Source organism: Phoenix dactylifera, chromosome 14 (assembly GCF_051530095.1).
Source record: "Phoenix dactylifera cultivar Ajwa chromosome 14, Ajwa_hap1_PhDact_Kaust_v1.1, whole genome shotgun sequence".
Taxonomy (NCBI): domain Eukaryota; kingdom Viridiplantae; phylum Streptophyta; class Magnoliopsida; order Arecales; family Arecaceae; genus Phoenix; species Phoenix dactylifera.
Genome location: NC_143203.1, coordinates 28,425,710 through 28,448,652, shown reverse-complemented (window position 1 = coordinate 28,448,652; position 22,943 = coordinate 28,425,710). Strand labels below are relative to the sequence as shown.

The following is a 22,943-nucleotide window of genomic DNA, read 5'->3' as shown; positions in this document are numbered from 1 at the left end:
AAACCACGGATATGTGTCAACCAAGTTGTAATTCCGAAACAACCGTGTAAGAAAAGATTTCAGCAAGTTGCAGACACCGTTTTAACTGATTGGTTTGATTGTAAGAAAATGCTAAGCACCAAGGACGTTGTATGCCCCGGAGACATCTATGAGACTCAAAAGGGAAAAACAGAATATCATGAGTCTTTAGCACAACTCCCTCAAATGATAGAAATTCACAATAATTGGATAAAATAACCCAGAAGGATCATCGGACTCTCGATATAGGCCAGTTTGATTACTACAAGTATTTAGAAAAATCACTGAACTCGATATGGATCACTTTAGCCATTACGAGTATCCAAAGGGTTACCAAACTCGATGTGGATCATTTGGCTACTACGAGTATCGAAGAGGATCACCAAACTTAATGTGGAATATTTTGGCCACTAGAAATATTCAGGAGGATCACCAGACTTTATGTGATATACTTTGGCCACTACGAATATTTGAAAAGATCATCAGACTCGATGTGAATCACTTTGGCCACTACAGATATTCAGAAGAATCACTAGACTCCATGTGGAACACTTTCGCCGCTATAAGCGAGGTCAGATAGGATTCATAAGCGAAATCGGCCATATCGGAAAGCTAAGTCGCAAGCCAAACTTTGAGAGATTATAATTTGGTCGTACGATGTCCGATTGACATGATTTTTTTATTTTAAATTGAATATGTTTTTGAGATTTACAACTTTGGGTCAACCTTTGAATCAGGCTGAAATTCTATCGTTTAGGCTCTGAAACGGTCTGGTCAAACTGAAAGTTTTCTCTTTGAGTAAGATCTTAACCGTGCGTAAATCTCTATCTGAAAAAAGTCAAGCAGAGCGACAGAAGACAAAATTACTGCAAAAGTCAAGATATACCTTCTCGAAATTTTTAGCTTGTTTTTAAAAAATTTCTATTAGATATGACTATTTTAAGATAAAGAACCGTATTAAGTTTAAAAAGAAGAATTTAACCTAAATTGTATTAGAGCATACCTCACATTAAAATTTGCATGAAGTTACTGTACTCGCCCACATGTAAACTTTTATTTTGTGGCCCCTAGTATCATATGTATCAAAGTACTGGTCCTCCCCAGACAGATCAACCCGTTAAAATGGAACTTAAGGACCCGGCCAGATTGTTCATGAACAATTTCCCTGCATAGTTTTACAAAAAAGCAGATTGGTAATATTTATACTCCACAAATGCAAGGAACTATTAGTCTGAAAGGGAAATATTTGTTCTCTATGGTGGTGATGGTGACCCACCAAAGACTTTGAAGTTTCAAGAAATTGTAAATTAGAAAGATGATGGCGACTTGATGAGAGTACTGACAGGAACGGTGTATTGGTAACGGAAATTGATGGTCTCTGTGCAGTGAATATGTGTAGATCTATGGTTAGATGCATCAGGCTGGGCAAAGGTCGCTTTCTTTTTGTCCCCTCTCATTTTGTCCAGCCTGCTCGAGAAATGGCTTTTGTTGAGCATTTGAAAGCAACGGCTTGTAATCCATTTTTTTCTAGAAATCGTAGGTAATTGCTTGGAATCTGTCTTGGCTTCTAATGATGGATCCAACTTTGTTTGCTTGCGGCGGTAATTCTTTATTTTTTTATTTTGGTGTAGAAAGAGGTTGATGAGTGTAACAGTCTAAAACCTCATCCAAAATGGCTAGCCGGAAGGTATTATTTGGGTTCCACTATCTTGTATAGGTACCCAAGATCTATTCAGCAAATAACCATGCGAGACTAAACACACACCTTCTTTATAGTAAGTTGGTAGAGCATTCGAGCTAAAGAACTGTTGTATCGCCTCCACCATATCCTGTCTGACGACCGTCCAATACCTCTTGAAGAAAATTAGGGAAAACTTGTCCAGCCCCGAGGCGATGTCCTTTCCCAGTAACCATAGCGCCTCCCGAATCTCCTCAGCCGACACAAGTCTGATTAAAGCTGCAATCTCCTCCTCACGTGACACTAGTCGAAAGTGGTGGCATAAAAGGCTAACTCTCCCCGCTAGTCTGATCTGTCCATCTAGACCTTAAAAACTGCTCCAGCACCTATCTAATAGCATCTAGATCATCTGTCAACTAGCCATCTGAACCCCTAATTTCTCTGATGTTTCTATGCCTTTTGATGATGGTCGACTGATGAAAGAATCTGGTGTTTTGATCCTTCTCCCTGATCCACTAGATTCTAGACTTCTGCCTCCAAAACGTCTTCTGCTGGCAAAAAAGTGAGTCATAAGTGGATAAGTAAGCTCTGAGCTCCTCCACCGACAGCCCCCCTCCCTCGAATCTCCTAGGATTACAGTCAGGAAATCGCCTCCTCTATCCTCCTAAAGATGTTACCTACCTCCTCCCTATTCCACCTTTGCAGAGGCTATTTGGTAATCTCCACCTTACGAAAAACGCTGTACATGGCATTACCCCGGATCGACACCCTCCAAGCCTCACGGACCACCTCCCAGGAGGGGGATATGACAGCCATAGCTTCTCAAATCTGAATGGACAGAGATAAGGAACAATGGAGGAGGTACTCACCATAGTCGAACAGTAATCCAAGGCGATTCGAGGTAGATGTCTCACTTGATAGTCCGGATAGCTATGCATCCATCTAGCCATGGCAAAGACTCTGTCGATCCGCTCCCAAACCCTGGCCGGCCCCTGACGGTTGTAACATTAAGCGAACCTCGGACCATTAAAGCGAAAATCAATCAGGCCATTGCTAGTGATGAACTTTTAGAACTCTCTAACCTTTCTCTTATTGGAGAAGGCTTTCCCTCCGCAGCTTCTCTTGCTGAATTAATCGAGCCCTGCGAGGAATCTTCACCAAACCCTAACGCTAGATCGGTCGAGACCAAGGTCCTGGAGGTGGAGGTCCACCTCTTTCAACGAGGGTGAGGGCCAATGGACGTCTTCCGATCGAATTTGAGGAACCTTGTATGCTTACCTTATTGCCTGCATATACTATCCTGTAGTTTTTAAGCCATGAAGCTTGCTCAACTTTGTACGTATTTTTTTTCCAATGTACCTATTTTTATTTTAAAAAAACTGAAAATATGTTGCTCAACGGAATGGAATCTACGTCTCAGATCAAGTCCTTGGGCCCTCTGTCTGTCGCCAGTGAACCGTAAGCAGTCAATTGCCAATTTAATTTGGTTAAAACTTTGAACCAGGTGAAATAAATTACAAAGAACGATTTCGGGACTGACTGAATCACAACGGAACGGTTCCTGGACTCACCTCGCCTGTCATTTGCATCGTCCTTCGGGGTCCACTGTGCATCAAAAACGATTGATTTATATCAGTCTTAAATTTATTTTCTTAAAATGCATTACATAATGAGCAATCATTTCCGTCAAAGTGGCCCATAAAAGTTAAAAAAAAGAAAGCAAAGTTTACCCTTCTCTCTTGGGACCTTCTAATAATAAATATTTATTATATGTATGTATGTATGTATGTATGTATGTATCAGCTGAATAAATCAAGAACCTTATTCTCTTTCCGCCTGCCTTTTCTGTTTTCACTCTCTCTCTCTCTCCTCTTTCTGTGTGGTGAACTAGTGGTGGATGGTGAACGGGAAGAAAAAGCCACTGAAATAAAAGGCCGATGCTCTTCCCAGAAGACCTGCCGTCGCGCTCGACGGACAGCCTCGATCCGATCCCTTCGCCGAAGCCGTCCCGGACTCCGGATCTCGGCCACGACGGCCGCCAACGATCCGCCCGGTAGCGCCGCCTCCCGTCGCCGGAGCTCTTCTTCCAGAACCTTCTTGTCGATCGGAGTCCCTAAGTTCTTGGTCTCTTTCTGAGCTTTTCTACTTTTGTTTTTTGTTTTTTTGGCCTTTTCCTTTCTCTCTATTATTCGGCGCCTCTATTAATTAATAATGGTGTTTCCTCATAGCTGCTTCGATTGGGCGGTGGATCTTGTCCTGATTCTTGGTTTCTTGAATCCTTTTTGAGCTCTTTCTCGGAAACCCTAGCAGCCTCCCCTCGGATCGAAGCTGGAGCAGCTGAGCTTGCATCGGACGATGTGCTTCGCGATACCGGACGTGGCGCTGGACCTCGTCATGGGGTACATCGACGACCCCCGCGACCGGGAGGCCGTCTCGCTGGTGTGCAAGAAGTGGTACCGCATGGACGCCATCACCCGCAAGCACATCACCATCGCCATCTGCTACTCCACCAGCCCCGACCGGCTCCGGCGGCGCTTCCCCCGCCTCGAGTCCCTCAAGCTCAAGGGCAAGCCCCGGGCGGCCATGTTCAACCTCATACCCGAGGACTGGGGCGGGTACGCCACCCCCTGGGTCCGCGAGATCGCTGAAACCTTCAACTGCCTCAAGGCCCTCCACTTCCGCCGGATGATCGTGACGGACGCCGACATCTCCCTGCTGGTCAAGGCGAGGGGCCACATGCTCCAGACGCTCAAGCTGGATAAGTGCTCGGGGTTTTCCACCGATGGCCTTTTGCTGCTTGCCCGTTCTTGCAGGTACTCCTCCTCCTTCCAGTTGATCAGATTTTTAGTCCAGTCATTTCTGCCTTTTATTTTCTTTAATTTATTTTTTAAAGAGTGACCACTGATCTCCTTGTGCTTCATTCTTGATTTTCATAATATTTATTTTTTGAGTTAATTTTCTTTATATTTAGTGTTGTTGAGAATAGTATGATGAAGGATAGATACTCCTGTTTAATCCTGTTTTCTCACCCTCTGAGAGGCTGGATTGGAGTGTTAGACCCGTAGATGGGGCTTTCAAGATCTTAACAGGATGTTTTCTGTTCTGTTCTCGAGCTTGCTACATATATAGAGCTTAATATAAAGCTGAAGTGATATGGTTTATGAGTTCTTGGGTCAACTATGCTGTTGTTCTCTGATGCATGTCTGCATTCTGATTTTTTGATATCCATTCCAATATGTTCTTTGATGTGCTCTTAGCATTTTTTCCCTCCCATTATTGTTAATGGAATCCGCAACATTCTGCTTTTGTTTAATATAAATATGATTTCTAAAGGAGAGAGTTGGCATCCTGAGGATAATTGGATATTCTCTCTTATATTGCCTTTTGGGGTCTGAGTTTGTAGTTTCGTTTGTTGTAAAGATGGATGGATTGGGTAACATGGTCTGGACTGATCTTAGATCCAATGGGCTAGTAGTGATGAATTTTAACCAATTGACACTCTTTCGGGCTAGACACTTGAAGGGGCTAGAATGAGCTGTAAAATTTGAAAAACGGTGGTTGTCTATGATGCTGGTTGTCTTTGTAGAGCTGATTTCTCGATGCTTATTTCTTGAATTCTAACATGCCGTTTGAGATAGAACTTGGTGATGGGAGATCAATAAATATGGCTACCCATGTCAGAATGTGTTTTGTGAGTTAAACTTCTAATGTTCCATGGCTGGATAAGTTGGCTTCTTGATCCAAGTTGTGCCAATTGTTAGTGCTAGTGGTTCTGAATTCTGAACATACCAACACTCTTAGGGCCTTTTGGGTATTGTTCTTGCTTTTGTGTTTGTGTTTCTCCACAAATTAGTGAAATGCCAATGGAGATTGATGTTGAAGATAGAATATGCACAAAAATTTTACTATTCCTTCCTTTTATTTTGTCTCTTTTTTGAGAATAATAAATATGTGCTACCTAAAACTCTAAAGGTCTTACAAACAAACTCAGAAAAACAAAAGGGTTTTATCACACATGCTGTTCAGTCTAGTTCATTTTTCTTCTTGGATTTCCAAAAACAACAAACAGACAACAAAAGCAATACCAAACGAGCCCCTGGAATTTCAGGTCTGCCAACCTATCCCATTTTTTTTCTTAATGGTCGAGTCTTTGAGAGATTGACTTCTCCTTAGGTGGTCTTGCTTTTGATCTTTTCGATGTAATTTTGGAAAACCAATTCTTTATATGTTTCCTAGACTATTGCTCATCACATGGACATCTTTCTTGATATTTGTAGTTTGCAAAGGATCTTTTTTAGTTGCTCCAGGAGGAATGTTAACAGCTATAAGCAATTAAAATCCTTTCAGGAGTTTCAGCTTTTTAATCCATTAAGATTATTTCACATAGCACTATCTCTTATGGTAAAGCAAGGTATTTTGCATGTCAAAGATGGTCGCTGACATGATGAACAAGGTTGCTGACACGTCATGTCATTATTAATGGTGTATCTTGACATAAATTCGGATGCCTGTTCATCCTTAGGTTGTAAACACATGATTATTGCTGCCCCCTGTCAACCTGAGTTTGTCTTAGTAAGAAGAGAAAAAGAAGGAGATGAGAAAAACTCGAGAGAAACTGTAAGATTGGAGCTTGAAGACAGATAGTAAAAACTGCTCTCTAGGTGTTTGCTTTTAATCCATTGCAAGTTTTAAGTGAGACATATGTTCCAAAAGTCCTTACAATAAAATCTTGATATTTTTTATGCTTCTATTGACTTTCTGCTAGGATTGGCAGCCAATCATGAAAGGTAAGCCCATGTGTAGCTGCATGCTTGTGAGAAAGGGAATTATTGTTTGACAATTACTTCTAAGGCATAAGTTTTGGTGTTTTAAAAGAGTATCATTAACTGGTTAGTTAGCTACATTATCTATACCCGTGATGGCTGGAAATTAATGAGAGTGAAATGAGGTCATCAAAAAAGTTGGATATGGCCAAAAATAGAGTCATTGACTTCTTTTTTGCTTTGATAGCCATGTGCCTGACCTTTCCTCTGAGATTGAAATTAGGAAACAAGGTGAGTAAAATAATTTTTAAACTGCACAAATGGTATCCAGTTCTGTAGGGGCATGGGTCATCCAAATTCCACAATGTCATACTAACAACCATGTAATGATTACATCCATGATTCTCACATGTATAATGTAACTGACACTCTGGGCTGCAAATGTTGATGAAGCGAGTGTCATGTACAGATAAGTAAATTTTAGGGTGCTATATGCAAAAGCACTTCCTTCAGAATGCTTAAAATTCAATGGGTTCATGAAAAAAGTGTGGATGCTCATCCCAAGGTCTCTCCTTCCTTCAGAATTAAAAAGAGTGGGGAAGGCCAGTTCTTTTTTCTTTATATTTGTTCTAGATGTAATCAGATGACAACTTTTGTGACACTTGAATTCTGCTTTATCTACAAGTAGTAACTAGCAGGTGCCATCGTTAGTTGCTCTGGACTTCATGCAAGTAATATTAGAGTAAGAGCCTTCTATATTTGCTATTTGGTTATTAATGGGTCTGACCCACTTCAAATGGTCAGTTGAGATTCATTTATCCAAAATAAACTAGGTGTGAGGACCGCTTCTTTTTAATGGTCATAGCCTATTTATAATAGAAAACATGACAGAGAATAAATTCATCCACTTGAAGCATATAACATTCTGCAGCAACTTGGTCTCATATAAATTAATTTGAAGTTCCAGAGTCTTTGGGAAATTGAGTCCTGTACAGAATGGATGAAAGGTTGCAACCTTCAAATGTAGTCTAAAGACTTCCACTACTTTTTTTTTCTTTTTTTTTTATTTTTAAATGTTCTTTTAGGATATCTATTGAGATCTGACAACTCGCTTTGTCATGCAAGTTATCAGCCATCTAATCTGATAGTCCTTTTGTGCTAATTTTTAGAATTCCAGTATTTGTTTAATTGTCTTCCCTTGACTTCCCATTTATTCTCAAGAAGTTGATTCTACTGTGCTGGCATCTCTATCAATCATCTTTCAAGCACATGCTGCAATTCTAATCTATTGGGCCATTCTTCTTGATATAAATGATCTCGTCGATATTAAAAAGAATAAATTCTCCTTTACCATTCATGTATGATGTACGGTCACATCTGCTCATTCTTAGTTCCACTTTACATTATTGCAATCTTGATAAATAACCAAGTAAGGTGCAAAATAGCAGAAAACTTTCAACCTATCTATTTGCATTGGCCTTACAGATCTTGCTTATTATCAGAACTTGTTTAAGGTGGTTCTATGAGGTGGATTATATCCTCAAATCAATGCCTCAAAATGATTCCCTCACATTTCTCAATTTGCCCCATTCCCTCTTATTCTGCTGTATTCATTTCTAGCTCCACACCTCTTAGACTGGCTATGATCTTACCACAAAATCCGTCTCCACAGCACTCATCATAGTTTTATGTTCCCTTGTCATAACCTTACAGTTCCAACAATCTAGAAGTGCCAGTTCAATAATTTAAAGTCTTAGAAACATATAAAACTTTTTTCCCTTTTCCCATGAGAAACATGGTGGCCTGTCCAGGTTCGAACCAAGGGCTTCCATCCAGCAGCAGATGGGTTGCTTACAAAATAATCTTTTAGCACATCTATTTGAGGTCTATCTTATGATCATACTTTTCTTTTTCTTAGCCAAGGCTAAGTCTCTGAATTGGGAGGTTTTTTTCAACTTCTCACTTCTCACTACTTCCATCAATTTTTAACTGTGCAAGATAACAAGTATCATCTCTATTTTATTGGACCAATGTCTTTTTTACCTGGAATTTCATGCTCGCTTTGTTGATGATCACTTGGTGTTTCATGTAGAATTTCCTTAACAAATATTATTTCTGTTTAACTGGTTGTGCCTGTATCTTCATTGTTGTTTATGCTTCTTGATGCAACTAACAGAACTTCTGTATAAGCTAAAATCAAGATGCAACTGGTGACAAACCAACAAACATCCCTGATTATGATGTTTTCATTCTCTTTTTATTTTCACTGTCGTCAAACCATGGATTTCCCAAAGAACACGTTTGGGCATGTTGCCTTTGTCGATATGCTGGTGATTTAATCATTCATGATCTTTTTAGTATTTTTATGCTTATTTGTATGGGTTACTTTGTGCTTTCGTGTCCCTAAAAGATGGTTTTGTGTAACATGATAGTTAGATGCTGGTTCCTCTATGACCGGTTTCAGTTTCCAAATGTCCTATCTACAGATGCCTTAAAACCTTATTTTTGGAAGAAAGCTCAGTCGGTGAGAATGATGGTGCATGGCTCCAAGAGCTTGCTATCAACAATTCTGTGCTCGAGACTTTGAATTTCTATATGACAGAGCTCAGGATCTCGTCACAAGACCTCGAGCTACTTGCTAGGAACTGCAGGTCTTTGATTTCCTTGAAGATCAGTGAGTGTGATGTCTCTGACCTAGTTGGCTTTTTTCGCCTAGCAACAGCATTGGAAGAGTTTGGGGGGGGCTCATTTAATGACCAAGCAGGAGAAACCAGTAGGTATGAGAGCGTTCGCTTTCCTCCCAGGTTATGCTGCCTGGGTCTCATTTATATGGGGACGAATGAAATGCAAATAATATTTCCATTTGCTGCTTCACTCAAGAAGCTAGACTTGCAATATACTTTTCTCAGCACCGAAGATCATTGTCAGCTGATTCAACGATGCCCCAATCTAGAAATTCTTGAGGTAGCATATGTAACAGCTTTTATTGTCATTCCATTAACAGTTTTTTTTAATCTTGTTAATTGGATTCAGATGCCAATCTCATAATCCTTGTTCTAAATTTGTTTGATAGGCGAGGAATGTTATAGGAGACAGAGGATTAGAAGTTGTTGCTCAGACGTGTAAGAAACTACGAAGGCTCAGAATAGAGCGAGGGGATGATGAACAAGGCCTGGAGGATGAACAGGGTAGGGTTTCACAGGTGGGGTTGTCAACTCTAGCCCAGGGTTGCCCTGAACTGGAATACCTGGCAGTATATGTCTCTGATATCACAAATGCAGCTCTGGAAGCTGTTGGCACTTATAGCAAAAACCTCTGTGATTTTCGGCTTGTCTTGCTTGACAGGGAAGAAAGGATAACAGAGTTACCCCTTGACAATGGGGTTCGTGCTCTGTTGAGAGGTTGCACCAAACTTAGAAGGTTTGCTTTTTATTTGAGACCTGGAGGTCTTTCAGATGTGGGTCTTGGTTTCATTGGCGAGTGCAGTAGGAATATCCGGTGGATCCTATTGGGTAATCTTGGGCAATCTGATGTTGGACTTCTGCAATTTGCAAGAGTTTGTCCAAGCCTGCAGAAGCTGGAGATGAGAGGCTGTTGCTTTACCGAGCGTGCTTTGGCCCTTGCAGTAACACAGCTGCCTTCATTGAGATACTTATGGGTGCAGGGTTACAAGGCATCACCAACTGGCAGGGACCTTATGGCCATGGCCCGCCCATTCTGGAACATAGAATTCATCCCTCCTAGGCAACATTTTGTCGATCATGATCTTGACGATAGGCTGGGTGCAATAGAGAGTCGGGCTCAAATACTTGCATACTACTCCCTTGCTGGAAAGAGGACCGATTGTCCGGATTCTGTGGTTCCTTTGTATCCAGAATGAGTGTACATATGTAGGCCTTCTGTATTTCGGCTTCTTTTTTCCTTTTCTTTTGTTGCACTCCCTTTTCTACTCTTAACTGCCAAAATATCTGGGTGGTGAACGTCAATATATCTTGTTTGTAACATCTTAAAGATGCGAGCGGCGAGCTTTGTAATAAGCTGTGATCTACTTTCTGTAATTCAAAAGAACTTTAGCGACAGCCATGTGGTCTTCTCAGAGCTCCAAGGTATGGGCTCTGAACTTTTTAGATTTAAGTTGGTACTGATTCTGTTGCTGTAGCTTTTAGGTTTTGTGTGTGCAAAAAATTTTGTTCTTTGGTCGGCTTCCTCCAAAGTTGAGTATGTTCCGTCTTCTTTGTGGCAATTTTTGCTGCTGAGAAGTCTTTTTACAGCAAAAGAAGAACCTTTTTGCTACTCGAGGCGGTGTTTGGAAGGTACCTAAGGCATGGAATAGTTTTTATTGTTTTTAGGTGGTGTTTGATAGGAGCATAAAATGTGGATGCAGGCAAACATCATTTCGAAAACGGGCATGCATTTGAAATAAGCTATGCATGTTTGAATTATCTTATATTCATTTTAGGTCTGGGTTGTTATGTCTCTATTTTGGAGTAGTATTATACTCATTCTTTATGCTTGTTGTACCTTTTTAGTTTGGCTACACTCGAGCAGATCTTCACTTAGATCCGGTCAAGTCTATTTTGAACCATGGAGGTTTCACAATTGATTTGAGCTGTTGGATGCGATCGAATATATCTAAACTACTTACGTACCAAAAAACCATGCGACTTAGAGATTCTTAGCTTATGCATCAAATAATCAATATATATATATATATATATATATATATATATATATATATATATATATATATATTTAATTTTTTGACTATTTAATGTATAGAATAGAAATTTCTAAATCATATAATATTTGGTATGTAAGCAAGTTAGAGGTAGTAGGTCATATCTGAAAACTTAAATCATTAAATATAGAATTTCTATAGTCTAACGTAGAGTTGACCAAATTTGAGTGGAGATTTATTTGAGTATAGCCAAATCTAGCTCTATAATATATTAGATATAGTATTATTAGTATAATATTATATTATATTATATTATATTATATTATATCTTAACATATCTTGATATGATAAATAATTATTTCTTAATATTATAATATGATATCTAATATTATATTATTATATAATATTTTTACTAATATAAATAATATTTAGATATATAAAATATTTATGTTTCTAAAATAATTTTATTTAATTTCATAATGATATTGTATTTATATAATATGACTATAATAATATTGTAATATTTAACATTTATATTATTGTTATATTTCTTTAATACTGATATTATAATACAAAATATTAATATTATTATACAAAATATATTATAGCAAGTCAAGGGTGGTTCTATCATTTCCCAAAAATTGGATATTAATCTAAAAATCTTATCAAACATCTGGTGTAGCTATGTCGTCTATAATGGTTTTCCTTATTCCCATTTTCTTATGCTTCTAATTAACACCGCCTTATTTATTTTTTCTCTTTTTTTTAAGGGATTCAAAGGTATCTACTTGGGCCCCGAATTGGCACATACAAGGAAAATGTAGTTATTAAACCATTATAGGATCAGCATCTTCTGCATTTTTGACATATATTGCAGATATAAATGGTGGTTAGTTATTTCATAGATTTCCACAAGTTTGGCATTTGCAGATAAGCTGATCTGAAAGAAAGATTCCATATTTGAAAGGAATTTTACATGTTTATAAGAAAATTTAAGCAGAAGCTCAAAATGCCAGAGGAGTTGTTAAGTTGTTGGCATGTACGCACGCAAATGCTCACGCATGCATGCGCTGAGGGAAAAGCTTCGATATTTCAAAAGAATTCAGAATGTTCATTAAAAGTTTTGAAAGTTATGAATGCCTGGTTGCTGACATAATGACATGCGCATTTGGATGCGGTCCCCCCAACTCTTTTCTTCTTTTCTTTTTTTTCTGAATAGACCTTGCGTTTTTTTATTCCTCGTCAAGTATGTGAAGACAAAACAACAGTCAATCAATTCCTGATAGCTAAAATTGGTAGATCAGTAAATATTTCTTGAATAAGTGATGCATAAAAGAGAAACAATCTGTAATGTTATATATTATTAATATATATATTTTTATAAAGGTTAATTAGTTGGCAGCGGTTGGAGAATTATAGTCAGCATTCAGCGGCGGAGGAAGACCCTTTTTTTTTTTTCTTCTTCTTCGGAGGCTAGCAGACCATCTTCCCATTAGCGCATGGTATACAAAGCAAGGGCCGCTTCGACCACGAAAGCTGTCTCTTCACTTCTGCGATAATCTCGTTCTACATAGGTTGGAGGACCAACTTTTTTGAATGATTAATTTTTCGTTGAATTAGATATACTGCTGAGCTCAACTATAAAACAACATATATAAATGTATATATTATTTTTTTTTATTTTTGTGCAAAAAAGTATTATGGGCCTATCCATGAAATATGTATTTCAGTAAATTACTATAGAAATCAGCTGTTGTTATTGGTTGCATGTACGGTGTGTGCAGTCTCGGCAATAATTTCTTTTCTGTGCAATTTTGATTCCTTACAGTTGGACGGCGGTTAAAGCGGATCCAACCAATAATTACCCGCTGCTGACTCTCGCCTTGTCCGTCCTTCCGAATAGGTCCGGTCAGGCTGTATCTACAGTCTTCGGATCACTCGTTTCTTGGTCCCTCAGAAGGAAGCCAGGGAGAAGATTTTTTTTTTTTTTTGAAAAGAAAAAGAGCAGCTGGGGGGTTGAAGTGGTTGTATATAAGGATCGATCGGTACCAGCCGGCGGAGAGAAGCCGGCAAGTTGACCCAGATCGAGCGCTCCCCGGCCGCCCTCACCGGCAGCGTCCTCAACGCCAGCAATGTAGTTATAGATCCGCATGGACTCGAGAAGCTACGAGCGCAACAGCCAGCGAGGCCGACGGAGATGGTGCGGACCATGGCCTCCATCGTATCTGGATTGCAGGGATCACCTCCCGAAGGGCACCCTGCCTGCTACGCTTTTCTTGCTGGAAGGTATCGATTTCAACCATAATTCGACAACATCTGATCCATCCTCTCGAGCAGCGGTATCGAAGCTTCCTTTTTTTATTGTAAAATTGCTATAACTATATATTCATTCTAGTCTCCAAAACAATCATGTCCCCTTCTTTCACTAGATTCACTCACATCCTTCTATGTGTTCAACTACTCCCGGGGTTACCTGTTACTTCCATGGCATTGCACAAATCTCCGAGATCGATAGCTGTGGATGAAGCCAGGCTGTTCTCGTGATCTCCCAACTTCATCCCTGGCATTGTTCATGGAGCTCGTTACATGACTGCAGCCGGCAAGCGATTGCCTGCGCCAACAATCTTGTCGGAGACGGAGCACACGTAAAGGGAGAAATGAAGGAAATACCATTTCCACCTTTTAAGGAGTTGAGGCCTCACCTCGACTGCGTTGCTCCGGGAGTTTCTACGATTATGGCTTCATGTTCCAGCCGGAATGGAAAATCATTGCATTAACAAATATTCTGAAGGCTGAAGCACAAATAGGGTTTGTTCCGGCACTCACTGCCTCATGCTTCTTCAGATAAATAACCAGAATGAGAAAAACCTGGTATCATCAACTAGCATTACGATTACAATATTTACAAGGCATGGATTCGTTGCTTTTGGCAAGTCTCCCTGCACTCAAGTTGTGTTCGAAATGTACTACAAAATTTCGTTAATTACTAACCAGATAATGGTCTTTATAGACCTGACTCTCAAGATCAAGGTTTTTGTTTTCAGGGGTTCGTTTTATCAGATTGGGAAGGTATATACAGGCTCTCTCAGCCTCATGGATTCGGCTTACCGATATTGTATTTCTGCTTCGATTGTTGCTGGAATTGACATGGTAGGGTCTGAGCTGCAAAAATGCGGCACGCTCTGCAACAATTGTTTTTCTTTTTTTTTTGTCCATGTTTCTAGCTGAAAAAGTTGACAGATTGTGGTGCCTCACAGATATGAAAAGTTCCTAGAAGATTTGATGTTCCTGGAGGAATCATGGGAGATACCAACTTCACATGTTGATGATGCCGTAGAGCAGAGACCGAGCAGCCTTTCTTAGATTGATCTTCACTTGAAATGATTGGTTGTAAGGTAAGCTTGACAAATATTTTTAAAAGAACTTGATTAAGCAATCTGAATTTTATCATGTTGCCCTCCTTCGTAGCTCTTTAAATTTTATTCAAGAAGAAAAATCCAATGCCCTGACTAATTGATGAAGAAAGATGGATGAACTCTTCTTCATTTAGTCGAATTTCACATTTCATCTTAGACGTATTTTAAAGTTTGTATTCGCTTCCCCTCCATATCCTCTATCATTTTATCATCACTGAAAATATCACACTTTCTCCTGAATAGTCCCCTCTTTGTTCTCATTTTGTCTTGTTTTGGTAGAAGAGGCCTGTAGGAAACGGGCTATGCAGCAAGGATAGCCTCCCCAGAGACCCATAAACCCCCATCATCTCAGCGAGGTAGAATTCGAACCCATGTCTCTTGGTAGAACACCAAAAAGACTTTACCAGGTCAGTCGGGTAGCACCTTCCTCGAATAGCCCCTAATCGAAGAAGAAATTCCCTCTAGACTATCCACTCCCAAGTTTTAAAAGTAATGAAGAAGAAATCCATCTTCGAAACTTTCAACAGATGACATTCAAAAATTATAGAGTTGGTTGCGCTGGTACATCTCCCTTCGCAAGAAAACATTAGGTGTCCATGGGTTTTATTAGTGTCACTTGTTTTCACAAGGCACCTTCTCAATTTTGCCTCTGCAGATTACCAAGTTTAACCATAGTATGGGCATGGCAGATTCTGCGATCCAAAGTTTTTTGGAGAGATCATCTGAACTAACTTTACATCCGTTCATCTTATAGCTCATTGTGGTCAGTGCCTCCGTGAAATGAAAACTTAGGTTTTCAATATCGCAATGGGAGGTGATAAGAGTAAGGAAGTTGTTGGTTCTGTCTTCCTGGAGTGGTCATTGCATATCCCTTTGCTGGCTGTGGCATTAATTGCTAAAGTTCTTGTGATTATATTTCGGTTCCACATAAGTAAGCCGCATTGTATGAGCACCCTAATTATGCAACCTACTGAGCTGTATCTGTGGACCTAATTTTTCTACTCTTCAGGAACATCGGCTATTGGGACGGGAGGCATGCAGTTCCGAAGTCTTTATATCAAAAAATGGAAAGGATCCAAAGAAACCATTTCTTCCTCTAAATAAAAATGCTAGAAGAAGTCTTATCACTGGAATGCATGCTGATGATATTGGATATCAATGTGCAGATGGACTATAACATGCACGGAGGCAACAAAAGGAGCATGATTGGTATGTTTCTTTACTACAGAAATTATTTTAAGTAGAGTCATTTTCCTGCACAATGCATTTTTCTTCTCTTCGTTTTCATACTAACTCTTTCCATTTGCTTGTAAGTTTTGTTTTTAATCATATCTTCTGCTGCATTCCTGTAGTCATTTTTGACATTTATAGATTTCTTTAGGGATCGGTGATACAAGAGCAACGAGTAGTAAAAACTTTTTATATATCCACATATGTAGCTATTAAGAAGTGGAATGAGGATATTATGTTTGTTTAGTTAGAAAGTATTATATGGTGTGAAATATTTGGTAGCAAAACAAATGTCCAAGGAAATAAGAGAAGGTGCTAAAGATGTGAGGATAAAGTGATGAATGAGTTTATCAAAGGAGAGTTGCATTAAATAAGTACAGAGTGATAGTGAAACAGCTGAGCTGCTATTGTCATGTGCAATGGAGATTTGCGTAGTCCCTAGAGGAAGTACTCCCTACTTCTGGACACTTGCATTATATATATTGTGTTACATGATGGAAAAATTTAACATATGTTGATGGAAAAAGTTCAGCAATTAGAAACAGTTAAGATTTATTAACTTGACTATCAGTTTTGGCAGCCTTGATGATTTTGTAGTGGCCATGGAATGTCTTGAACGATAATTGAAACAATAGATGCAGATAATTTCGCTTTTGAATGAAACACAATCATGCCTTAATACTGTGCATAAGAAGATTTCACTGTTGTCCCATGACTTCAGTTTTGTGCTCATTGATTTGGAAGCTATTCCAAAATTTCAATTTCAGGCCTTAACTTTGTCGTTCTATGTGGATGGAATTTGTGTGTGTGTGTGTGTGTTTGGAAGAGAACAGCCAGTTTCCCAAACTTTGCCTTGCATCAAGTGAAAAACATGTAAGTGCTCTAAGATTTCCTTTTGCAGCCTTGGAAGCCATCAAAGAATCAGTAGGCAAGGAAACAGAGGTGATATAAGAGGAACACCCATCAGAAGCCACTTTTGCAGATAAAGCATTTCCATTTGCAGCACCGTTTGCTGGGTAAACCTAGAAGCTAATGCCAAAATTTCAATCTTGTGATCTCCCATTTTGTGCTTATTGATTTTTTTTTTTTTTTATGTTGACAAAAGTAGCAAGCAGTGCCGAAAGGATGCTCTGAATTTTTCGTTTTCAGGCATAACTACTCTAGAAGCTCTCATAGAAGCAACAGGAGAGAAAACAGGAGTTATATTGAAGGAACACTCATCAATAGCCAACTTCCTGGCTTCAAGCACTCTCAATTTCAGCTGCTGTCATTGAGGTGGTTCCCTGTGCGGAATCTTTTGGAGACAATCAGAGCACGGCATTCCTTTTAATGGTTGTGACATGACATCTCTAGTAGCTAACAAGGTTATCACTTGTCTGGAGATCATGAGTTTGAGGGTTTAAATAAGTTGCAAATGGATGTTGGACCTATGTCATAAGGCATATTTTCAGTTGGATTTGGATTCTGCAAATGGTAGCTGATAACAAATATACATAAAAGTTTGTACCGTAATCAATCCAAAGGCTGGCCCTCGGGTGTAATATCTCAAATTGTGTCTGAGCTGATTGTGTTTGCATTATAATTTAATAAATTTACCAAAGTTCATGCCTCCTGGTTCCCCTTTTCCATTGAGATGCATGCAAATTAATGACTTTAGAGCATATGAAAAGCTTTTCTATTACGAGTTGAGATGCCATGTACTGGGATGCTTAAAAATTTCGTGCATCTCAAACCTTGGTTTATGGTATTGAGTGGTAAGCCTCTGCAGGAATCTCCAGATTTCTCTTATTGGCCAATGGAGAAAGCAGAGAACATTGTGTCCCTCCACCCAATCATATATAATTTGCCAAACCCATTTGAAGAGCTTTGAATCAGCATAAAACATAAAGTTTGGAAACGATGTTAAAAAAAAAAAAAAAAAAGGTACAGAGGTGTTAGACCATGTAATGGTTGATCAAAATTAGAATAAAGTGGAACCAAGTGCTTTTCTAATGCAAGCTGCAGAAAAGGATGCAGCATCTTTCCAAAATAAAGTGTGCAGTTTTGTCACTTACGTTGGAAAAGCGAACAGGGAAGACCACTTTGCTCCTGTTGCAATGAATCTTCTTTTCATTGCCCAACTAGTGGGACCTAAATTTGCAAGTGACTCGTCAGGCACCTAAACTTTCTGACATCAGTTGCAGCTACAGCAGCAATAGCAATTTCAGCAATAGTAACGGTGGCGCCGTGGCGGCAATAATAACAACAACAACAACCACGACGACAACAAAACTCAAGCAAAAAGTTAGAAAAAAAAAAGAGGAGGAAGCAAAGAAACATCAACCACCACCATGACCACAGACCATAGTGGCAATAGGTTCTACTTTATTCTTGCTGTCACTATTGGAAAAGCCAGGACAAATAAGAATCGCCAACAGCGGAAAGCAACTATCATATAAGATGATGGTGGAATCGACATTAATTCGTCTGAAGCCCGGCGGAACCAATTGGAGCATTTAGGTTGGCGAGCACGGATGGCATATGTGACCCTCCACAGACATGCAGATCCAAAAGATCAGGTGATTGGTTTGGTTAATGGGATAATGACAAATGGACGGAATGTTTGGGCGGTGCATCGAGTAGGATTTCACTCGGGCTCCACTTGACCCACAATAATATGGTCCTTAGATTCTCAAGACCAACTTCACAACCACAAAACAAGGAAAGAAAGTTTTCAAATCATGGAGTACAGCGTGAGGTTCGCTAATTAATTCTCCACTGGTAGCTTTCCATCGTATAGGATTTACAAGATACTCGAGATATCTGCTCAAGGAACGCACGTGATTACTAATTAGATTCACATTCCAGCTTAGAAAGAGCTGAAAGGACATTTGAGGCCCTCAGGCCATGGATTAACCCATAACGAACGTTCCTTGATGCCGAATTCCATACCAGGATGACAGGATAGGCTGAAAAATCATAGTTAGAAGTCAAAGCTCTATCGTCCTCGCGGTATCAAATACAGCATTCAAAAGAATTTAGCATTCAGGTGGACAATTTGCTCCATTTTCTGGAGTAGTTCGTTGCATGTATACACGTCTCCGGAGACTCGGAAGATCACCCCCTACTTTGCCCTGCGTCTGGGAGAGTAGCTTCGCATGTTCTGGGCTGCAAGCAGAAAGGGAACTACTATTTTTACCGGTCGAGCCCGGTCAGCAATGCATCACATTAGAGGATTAAAACAGTAAAGCTAAGGACTGCCGAGACGGATGATCTCTATATATGAGTCGCACATTCCATTCCATTCAAAGAGAGCAATCAGAAGCAATGAGCGGACATACAAGGGAATGGTATTTGGATACGACTCGGACAAGTCGAGCAACGCACGCGTGTGCATACAGGTTTAGCATTTGGTCAGAGCCTCCACCCTCGTGCGAACTGTAAATTAATCAGGAAATCATTGCTGTAGAACTTCAGGGTTTACTGTAAACAATGACTGGCGAATTGGGAGTACTCCGGAGATTGGTAACTACTCTAAAGGTTAAAAATGCAAACAGCTGTAAAGAGACCAAAGAAATTGGAACTCGCATCCTTTACCAGAAAACACATTTATGATTATCTCGTATTTTACGTACAAGAGAGCCAAGGAAAGGAATACATTGCACAAATCTGAAACTACATGGAAATGAGGCAGAGGTCAACCAGCCATGACCGCTGCACATACATACGAACAGATGAAATAAGAAATAGCAACATGGACAGATATTAAGTAATAATGTGTCCATGGATCTTTACATCACAACAGCTTACACAGAGATCAAGCAAGCTGACTCGGGCCTTCAGTTCATACCTCAAGAATCATACCATGGAGTATGCACACTCTCCACAAATTTGAAAACTAGCTTCTTCTGGCCGGCACCTGAACAGGAAAGGCGACCATTATTGCTCCTTTGCGGATCTCTTGGAACCGGGGCACTCAACCAGCACAAGCATGGAGCAGTCTAAGCTAAGACCACCAAACGACATCAAGTTTCAAGCTAATGCCTTGTTGCTCGAACATTCTTGAGCTCTGTACCTTAGAATGGAAAATTCTACAAAGAAGAAAATGAAAATCATAAGGCCCATCTGAGAAAATATCAGTATTAACAGATTGACAGCATCAAAAACACACTCTTCATCATTCCATTTCAAGCTCAAAGGCCTGAATTTAATGGCCATAGACAATTTACTGTCTAAGGACCGCATATTCTACATTTTGTTATCCACGAGGGTGCATTCGAAATAGCATATTGTGGGCGCCGATCGTCGAACCTCGAAGATTGCCTCTTTGAGAATTTTGAGCTGATAATTTCATCCCATATGAAGTAACTTCATGAGGTGGCTGCATAAACTGATTACCATGCGACGATGGGCTAAAGACACTAGCTGCTTCATTAGGCTGATTGGAATCGCCTATCACCGAGAACTGGTCGGAGGTTGCAGTGTTAGCAGCCGAACTCGATTGCAGCGAAAGCAGGGACGACTGAGATGGCGAGGGAGGCCCATTGTTCGGCAAGCTGACGGTGGTGATGTCATGGATGCTGGACCTCCTCTTATCTCTTCCACCTGAATTGAGCCTGATGAAATACTTCTGCGCATGGCTAGCCACTTGCGTAGGTGTCCTGGTGTGGACAAAATTCCGTGATATGTTTCTCCAATCCCCTTTCCCATATTTCTGGAGACCCAGTAGAAATAGCCTGCAATGAGTCCCATAAAATTTTTCACCATCAGCAAATATCCGCAGAGAGCAAGCAAACTAAGCTAGCGGCAGAACTGACAATAAACAGGCTCAAAATATAAAAATCCTATTTTGCATGCTAGAGAGTACTTCTTCTTCTTGGATCGAAATCAAAACAAACGTGGATTAACTATCCGAACAAGTGTAACGTCTGCAAGGTCCCATCATTTTAATTTTTCAAAAAATATAATTAAAGATGGCGATGTTTATATGAGTGATTTAATCATGGGGTATGAAAAACACGCATATAAGCTTCTTAAAATGCCAAACGGGGTTTAAACGGGGAATTTACTTGTGCTCCTCTTCAGTCCACGGGACTCCCTTCTTCCTCTCCTGATCTGGCCTCCCTCCTAACCTCTTTGCACCCACAAAGTAGGATGGCTTCGACCCTTCATACCTATGGCTGTTCTCCCAATCTAGCGTAAAAGACGAAGAGCTGTAGCCGGGGAATGGGATTAGCCCAGCTTCTATGTGGCTCACGTCCTCCTCCAAATCCTTGTAATGGGATATGATATCCTGCACCGACTTCCCCGGGATCATGGCCGCCACCATCTCCCATCGGTCAGGGGTGTCCCCGTCGAAGTGCGCCAGGGCATCCTCGAAGAGCTTGTTCTCCTCTTGGGTCCAATTCCCGCTCCTCTTCGGGCCAAGAAGCCAACTTGAGTTGGGGAAGTACGGGGTCGTTTGAGCGAGAACTTCCATCCAGGAGCTCGTCACCATTTCCAGGTCTTTCGAAACTCGAACTGCTATTTTTCGGATAGTTGAGCAAACAGAGGGCAAATCCAGCAGAAGGGACGGACGGAGTTGTATTGTTTTGCCAAAGGAATCGGAACAGATACCCACCCCTCCAAAACTAGGGAGAATCCAAAGGAGAGAGCTTGATGAGAATATTCCAATTCAAGAACACTTCTTTCTCCCAAAAACAAGCAAAGAGACTCAACCATCAATAGATTCGAACACCAACAACAACCAGCGAAATCGAAACTTCAAGCCCAAAAGATGGACCCTAAAGCTCGCCATAGCCATCAGATCCGGCGCCCCAATTCAAGAAGAATCAAAGGGAGTGGAAGCCAACCCATATGGAATCCAAACGAGTCGAGCCCGGACCAAGCGAGAAATCAAGAGTATCTATGACGAGAGGCTTGTAGAAATTGCTATGGAGAACGCGACCGCAGACCCCTGTAACACCCTGGACCTCCCACCAGCAGAGAGTTTTCGATCAGCGTAAAGGAACAGAGATCGAGTAGAAAAGAGGCAAAAGAGCCATCTTTCGAGGAGAAGAAGCGGATAAAGAGGCAAAAGAGCGATCTTTGGATGGATAAAGGGAGCAAAAAGAAGGAACGAGATTGAAGAAAAAAAGGGACGGGAAAGGGGGGAACGAGCTAGAAGAACGAAGGGATCTAAACCATGGCTCTCTATTTTATTTTCTCCATCCTGTTTTGAGATCTAAAAACAGAAGAAATGGGAAAGGAAGGAAGAAAGCCTGTGATTGGACCGTGGTGGAGTCACTGGCCACCCAGCCGTGGGAAAGTTCTCTCTCCCCTGTTTGTTTTATACACAGAAGACTGGAGAATAATTTATTGCAGGGTGATGTGACCCGCGCCCTGTATCCAAAAAAAAAAAAAAACAAGGCTGGAGAATAACCATCAAACTGGTTGTTAAGGTTTTGTTGTTTGAGTTAAGCACTTCTCCAAACCTCGTATCAATTGAGTTTCTAGAAAGATGAATACATCTCCAACCCTCGTAATAACTTTCTTCAAAGACACTATGCTTGCTTAATTAAACACATATTACAAGAATAGATATGTCCAGCACTCGAAGCCTTTATTTGTGTCTTTCTGTTTGGAAAATTTTTTTGGAAACTACTATAATCTATGGATATCTATTAAAATCAAGATATTTTATAATTTCAAAATTTTAATATAATTATTTCAAATTTTGGGCAATTTGATTACTTTGTACAAATTTAGAAAAGTTATTAAGTCGGAAAATTACAAATTTTTTCTCCTATTGGAATTTTTGAAGCTCATGATTTTCTCCTCTCAATTTTTTATTTTTAGATTTTTTTCGTCTTAGCAATAAAAAAACTTTGGAGGAAAGCCTCAACTTTCCAAACCTAAAATATTCGAATAAAAAGGATAAAATCATGATTTTAAAATTTGAAATCTCCAAACACATGCTGCATTTAAATGCAAGCAAATGAAATTCCTGCCAATTATACATACAGTACGCATAATTTTTGCAAAATATGATTGCAAAAAATATAGATGAAATAGTTTCTAGGCACAAATAATTTGATCGGCACAAGTGATTGATCGATAACAAGTGACATGATTTAGATTAGTGTGCTAATATTAGTTTCCCTACATAGCTTATCTCAATCTTTCGAAAATACAATAACTAC

At 39.9% G+C, this 22,943-nt stretch overlaps 2 protein-coding genes and 1 long non-coding RNA gene across 7 annotated transcripts; 2 read left to right on the top strand and 1 right to left on the bottom strand.

Annotated features, from left to right (window-relative positions):
* The first annotated feature begins 3,394 nt into the window (after positions 1 to 3,394).
* On the top strand, positions 3,395 to 10,538 carry LOC103695487 (coronatine-insensitive protein homolog 1b-like). 3 transcript variants are annotated; one of them, XM_039132223.2, is made up of 4 exons: positions 3,395 to 3,820; positions 4,007 to 4,509; positions 8,946 to 9,423; positions 9,533 to 10,538. In XM_039132223.2, the coding sequence occupies exons 1-4, from the start codon at positions 3,467 to 3,469 to the stop codon at positions 10,337 to 10,339; spliced, it is 2,142 nt and encodes a 713-aa protein (XP_038988151.2). In that variant the 5' UTR covers positions 3,395 to 3,466; the 3' UTR covers positions 10,340 to 10,538. The 3 variants fall into 3 exon arrangements, with proteins under 3 accessions (XP_038988151.2, XP_088566887.1, XP_008775055.2); XM_088710761.1 differs by having other exon boundaries at positions 3,491 to 3,820; positions 3,984 to 4,509; XM_008776833.5 differs by having other exon boundaries at positions 3,493 to 3,820; positions 3,925 to 4,509.
* A 2,488-nt stretch (positions 10,539 to 13,026) lies between these two features.
* On the top strand, positions 13,027 to 17,392 carry LOC103695488 (uncharacterized). 2 transcript variants are annotated; one of them, XR_015973147.1, is made up of 7 exons: positions 13,027 to 13,476; positions 13,567 to 13,945; positions 14,182 to 14,287; positions 14,395 to 14,532; positions 15,563 to 15,762; positions 16,685 to 16,799; positions 16,933 to 17,392. It is a non-coding gene; the product is annotated as an uncharacterized LOC103695488 (long non-coding RNA). The 2 variants fall into 2 exon arrangements; XR_015973146.1 differs by having other exon boundaries at positions 13,105 to 13,476; positions 13,567 to 14,066; positions 16,889 to 17,392.
* Positions 17,393 to 19,354: 1,962 nt separating this feature from the next.
* On the bottom strand, positions 19,355 to 22,064 carry LOC103695489 (Duplicated homeodomain-like superfamily protein). 2 transcript variants are annotated; one of them, XM_008776835.4, is made up of 3 exons: positions 20,832 to 22,064; positions 20,074 to 20,498; positions 19,355 to 19,853 (listed from the first exon to the last, which is right to left on the bottom strand). In XM_008776835.4, the coding sequence occupies exons 1-3, from the start codon at positions 21,257 to 21,259 to the stop codon at positions 19,795 to 19,797; spliced, it is 912 nt and encodes a 303-aa protein (XP_008775057.1). In that variant the 5' UTR covers positions 21,260 to 22,064; the 3' UTR covers positions 19,355 to 19,794. The 2 variants fall into 2 exon arrangements, with proteins under 2 accessions (XP_008775057.1, XP_008775058.1); XM_008776836.4 differs by having other exon boundaries at positions 20,161 to 20,498.
* Positions 22,065 to 22,943: the final 879 nt, after the last annotated feature.

Excerpts from the sequence above, each read along its gene's own strand:
- LOC103695489 (XM_008776835.4), bottom strand. The coding sequence starts at position 21,259 with ATGGTGACGAGCTCCTGGATGGAAGTTCTCGCTCAAACGACCCCGTAC. Across the intron at positions 20,499-20,831 it reads TGGACTGAAGAGGAGCACAA|GCTATTTCTACTGGGTCTCC; the intron begins GTAAATTCCCCG and ends GACTCATTGCAG. Across the intron at positions 19,854-20,073 it reads TCAAAGAGGCAATCTTCGAG|AATTTTCCATTCTAAGGTAC; the intron begins GTTCGACGATCG and ends TCTTCTTTGTAG.
- LOC103695487 (XM_039132223.2), top strand. The coding sequence starts at position 3,467 with ATGTATGTATGTATGTATGTATGTATGTATCAGCTGAATAAATCAAGA. Across the intron at positions 3,821-4,006 it reads TCGGAGTCCCTAAGTTCTTG|CCTCCCCTCGGATCGAAGCT; the intron begins GTCTCTTTCTGA and ends AAACCCTAGCAG. Across the intron at positions 4,510-8,945 it reads CTGCTTGCCCGTTCTTGCAG|ATGCCTTAAAACCTTATTTT; the intron begins GTACTCCTCCTC and ends TCCTATCTACAG.